Below are 5,000 nucleotides of genomic sequence, written 5' to 3' on the forward strand. Positions count from 1 at the left end.
TATATATGTATATATATTTATATATATTTATATATATATATATTTATATATATATATATATATATTATATATATATATATATATATATGTGTGTGTGTGTGTGTGTGTGGGTGGTGGTGTGTGTGTTTGTGTGTGCGTGTGTGTGTGTATATATATATGTGTGTGTGTGTGTGTGTGTGTGTGTGTGTGTGTGTGTGTGTGTGTGTGTGTGTGTGTGTGTGTGTTAAACCGTTAAGCATCAAACGTCTCTCTCTCTATATATATATATTTTTTTTCTCTCTCTCTCTCACTCTCTCTATTTGCCTGTCTACCTACTTATATATCTCTTTATCTATCTATCTCTCCCTCCCTCCATCCTTTCTCCCTCACTCCGTCCTACCCTCTCTCCCACCTTCCCTTCCTCCTTCCTACCCTCTGTCTCTGTCTTCTTCCTTTTCCCTCCTCCCTTCCTCCTTCCTTCTCCCTCACTCCCTCATTCCTTCTCTCCCCCACCTTCCCTCCCTCCTTCCTTTCCTCTATCCTTGCTTTCCTCCATCCCTCCCTGCTTACTTCTCTCTCTATCCTTGCTTTCCTCTCCCTTTCTCCATCTCCATCTCCATCTCCACCCCCCCCCTCTCTTGTTCTCAAAAAAAAAAAAAAAAAAAAAAAAAAAAAAAAAAACACGCAAAATAAAAAATAAAAAATAAAAATAAAAACAGCGCCAAGAGTTTCTCATCTCACAAGGATGAGAATATGCCTGACGTACGGTTCGCACCCTCTCTCTTCTCGGTTTAAAAATGGAAAGTGTGAGATGAATATTCTCTATTTTCAACCCGGCTCGACTTCCCGAGGTGGTGGCGGAAGGGGAGGGAGGGTGGGGGGGTATAGGGGGAGGGGGGAGGGGGAGGGTGGAGGGGGGGTTACAGAGGTCTCTCGATTTCAATGTATTAGCTGTTGTTTGTTTGTTTGGGCTGTTTTGTTGTTTGTCTGTGAAGGGGTGTTTTGGGTATTGTTAGAATGTAGGGAGGGGGGAGAAGAAGAGAAGGAGAGAGAGAGAGAGAGAGAGAGAGAGAGAGAGAGAGAGAGAGAGAAACGGGGGGCGGGGGTTCAGGATGGGCGGGTGGGGGTTGGGTGGTGTGGGGGGAGCGGGTGGGGGCCCCGCGGTGGGAGAGAGAGAGAGAAGAGAGAGACGGAGAGAGAGAGGATAGACTAGAGAATAGGGATTGAGGAAGCAGAGGTGAAGAAGATATGAGAGAGATAGAGATAGAGGAGAGAAGGAGAGAGAGATAGAGTAGAGAAGGAGAGGAGGCTGAGAGAGAGAAGGAGACAAGAGACCGTGGAGAGAGAAAGTGAGGAGGCGGGAGCGGGTGAGGTGGTGGTGGGATAGATGGGGGTGAAGGGGAGGGGGGGGGAATTTTAGAGAGAGAGATGGGAGGAGAGAGAGAGTGGAGAAGAGAGAGTAGACGAGAGTAAGACGAGGGTGTGTGCAAGAGAGAGAGAGAGAGAGAGAGAGAGAGAGAGAGAGAGAAAGACATAGACTGATAACCATAGAGAAAAAAAAAGTGACACAGACGTGAGACGCCATTCTAGATAACATGTGACAAGTCATTTCAACATATCACCTCTTTTGCCCAACATTCCCATCATCATTCATCACACCTCATCACATCTCATCTCTCTCATATCCAAAAAGGACAAATTATATTCATTTCCACGTCATCATCTTTTCTTCCTCATTTTGCCTCATTTCCAAAGTCTTATCACCTATTATGACCTTTTTTCTTTTTTTTTATATACATTATCCATTATTTCTTGCGTCTTATTTTTATTCGCATATTCTTATCTCCCATTCTGACCTATTTTTCTTCTTCGTTACTTATTTTCATTTTTTAAAAACATTATCCATTATTTCTTACGTCTTATTTTTATTCGCATATTCTTATCTCCCATTCTGACCGATTTTTCTTCTTCGTTACTTATTTTCATTTTTTAAAAACATTATCAATTATTTCTTACGTCTTATTTTTATTCGCATATTCTTATCTCCCATTCTGACCTATTTTTCTTCTTCGTTACTTATTTTCTTCAGATCTCTGCGACCTGCCAGCATGGCCAATGCTATAGAAGCGCCCCTGATGAAGTAAGGCCATGAGGGAAACATATGCGGTTATGTAGTCGTTATGTGGTTCAGTGGAAGGCAATCCATGTGTGGACCATATGTGTGTGTGTGTCATTGTGTGTGTGTATGTGTGTGTGTGTACATGCATGAGGCACCGTCTGCGAATCATGTGGTTATCCATGTGATTTGAGAAGGTTTATGACTTCCCTGGAGTGACTAATATGTTTGTGTTGTTGTTGTATTTTGAACCTGTAATGTATTCAGGTCTTTGTGACTTGAAGGAGTTATTAATATGTTTTTTCCCCTTTTTAGTAATCGCAAGAGTTTTTTTTTCTAAAAGACTTTGATCTAACAAATTTATCCGTAATCCTCCTGTCTCTTGCGAGACTGTAACCCTGGTCTGAGAAACCAGCTGTAGGAACATTCTGGAATTTTTAAGGAATGCGACTGTGGTTTCCCCCTTCTCTTACACCCGAAAATAAACTTTTTTTTTTTTTTTTTTAAACCTTTTTTTCCTTTCTCTGTCTCCTTGTCTGTGTCTGTCTGTCTATCTGTCTGTCTAAATAGGTATGTATATAGACGTTCAAAATCATAGATATACACACAGGGGAACACTCACGCATATCAAACACACACACACACACACACACACACACACACACACACACACACACACACACACACACACACACACACACACACACACACACACACACACACACACACACACACACACACACACACACACACACACAAACACACACACACACACACACACAAACACACACACACACAACACACAACCCACAACACAACAAACACATTCACAACAAAAAAACATACACACACACCCACCCACACACACCCACACACACATACCCAAACTCCCAACCAACCCCTCCCCCACAGACCCCCACACCAAACACATACACCTCATTCCCCACCCCACTCCAACCCCCTTCAACCCTCACCAACCCCCCCAAACCCTCCTTTCCCTCTTCCCCCCCCCCCTCCCCCCCGCCCCCCCCCCCAACCCCCCCTACCACCCCCCTCCAACCCCCCACCCCCCTCCAACCCCCTCCAACCCCCTCCAACCCCCCTCCACCCCCCCAACCCCCCTCCAACCCACACACGCCGTCAAGAAGTGCAATTCATTAGATCAAACAAGCTAAATGAGACACAACACGGATCTTCTAATTACGTATATTGCAAGATTGCTTGCATTCGGGAACTCAACAATCTTAGGGTGACGAGATGCGAATGTCATCATTATCCAAGGCCAGGTGGGGGATTCGTGTGGCGTAGGTGGGATGCTTGAGGGTGAGGGGCATGGGTGGGCGAGAGGGTGGAGGGGAGGTAGTTGGGGGGAGAGGGTGTGAGGGGGAGAGTGGGGGGGAGGGGAGAGGGGAGAGGGAAGAGGACGAGGGAGAGGCTGGGAGAGGGAGAGGAGAGGAGAGAGGGGAGGGAGGGAGAGGGAAGGGGAAGAAATGAGCCAGAGAAAGACGAGGACGGGGAGGAGATGAAGTAACATATATTTAAATTATGCTGCTAAGAAGATAAGAATTAAAGTAGAAAGAAGCAGGACGGGACCGAGGAACGAAGAGAAAAGAGTACAGAGAGAAGGAAGGAAGAGAGGAGAAAAGAGAAGAGGAGGGAGCTGACAAGCGAAGAGAAAGGAAGAGATGAAAGTAGGAAGTGAGAGAGAGGAGAGGGAGGAGAACGAAGCAGAGAGAGAAGAAAAGGAACGAGATAGCATAGAAGGAAAGAGAGAGAGGAGGAGGGAAGAAAGAAAGCAGGGAAGGGAGAGAAGAAGAGGAGCAACGTGAGAGGAGCAGAGGGGAGTAGGAGAAGAGAGGGGTGGAGAGGGGACGAGAAAAAAGGAAAGAGGGACAAGAGATGCGACGAGGAGGCGAAGAGGGAGAGTGGGAGGGGGAGGGAGGGGGGGGGAGAGGGGGAGGGAGGAGGGAGGGGAGGGAGGGGAGAGGAGAGAGGAGAGGGGAGGGGGCTAACGAGGGAGGGGGAGGGAGGGGGAGAGGGTTTTCAGGCGGGGGAGGAAGAGAGAGGGAGGGGAGGGAGGGAGAAGGGAGAGAAGGGGGCGGGCGGGAGGGAGGGGAGGGAGGGAGGGGGAGGGAGAGGGAGAGGGAGAGCAGACCCTCCTAAACCCAGCAGGGTTGAGGAGGAGGTCGGGAGAAGGAGGGAGGGAGACGGGAGGGGGGAGAAGGCGGGAAAGGTATGATGAGAGGGAGAGGAGAGAGGAGAGAGAAGGAGGGACGGGACGGGAGGGAAGGGGAGAAGGAAAGGAGGAGGGAGAGGGTAGGGGGGCGAGGAGGTCAGGGGAGAGGTGAAGGGAGAGGATGGGGAAGAGGGGATGCGGGAGGGGAAACGGGGGCGGGGGCGGGGCGGGGAGAGGGGAGAGGCAGGGAGCGGGGAGGGTGGAAGGGAAGAGTAGGGGGGTGCGGAGGGAGAGGTGAGGCAACGATAGGAGGGGCCCCGGGTACGAGCGCGGAGTGGGAGAGGGAGATGGCGGGAGGGAAGGGAGAGGGGCGAGGGAGGAGGGAAGGGAGGGAGGCGAGGGGGTGGGAGGGTGGGAAAGGGGGGGGGGGCAGCAGGATTGGGCGAAGGGGAAGGGTGAGGGAGGGTAGGGAGGGGGGAGGGAGGAAGAGGGGAGTAGGAAGAGATGAGGGGGAGGCGAGAGCGGAGAGTGGAGGGAATGAGAGAGAGGTAGAAGAGAGGGAGAGGGCGGGAGAGAGGGAGGGAGGGAGAGAGAGAGAGATCACGTAATCGTGCGCAGTCGCTGTTTGCCTGAGGATTCCTCGCTCCTTTCCTCTCTCTTCGCATATTCTTCTTCTCTCTTCTCTCTCTCTCTCTCTCTCTCTCTCTCTCTCTCTCTCTCTCCCTCTCT

The 5,000-nt window shown here is 49.7% G+C and overlaps 1 protein-coding gene across 8 annotated transcripts in view; it reads left to right on the forward strand.

The window, feature by feature from the left end:
• Nucleotides 1-5,000, forward strand: part of LOC122248427 (protein-lysine N-methyltransferase SMYD4) — a 116,020-nt gene that overhangs the window by 67,216 nt on the left and 43,804 nt on the right. For 4 of the 8 annotated variants that reach the window (XM_043008450.2, XM_086530938.1, XM_043008449.2 and 1 more), the window contains exon 2: nucleotides 2,069-2,119. The exons of the other annotated variants lie outside the window; for them this stretch is intronic. In XM_043008450.2, the coding sequence (XP_042864384.2) occupies nucleotides 2,088-2,119 (32 nt within the window). In that variant the 5' untranslated portion in view covers nucleotides 2,069-2,087. The remainder of the gene's footprint in view (nucleotides 1-2,068; nucleotides 2,120-5,000) is intronic. 8 annotated transcript variants of the gene reach the window in all.

Source organism: Penaeus japonicus, unplaced genomic scaffold, assembly GCF_977035675.1.
Source record: "Penaeus japonicus unplaced genomic scaffold, GWHDUDI00000001_assembly GWHDUDI00000034, whole genome shotgun sequence".
Classification (NCBI taxonomy): Eukaryota; Metazoa; Arthropoda; class Malacostraca; order Decapoda; family Penaeidae; genus Penaeus; species Penaeus japonicus.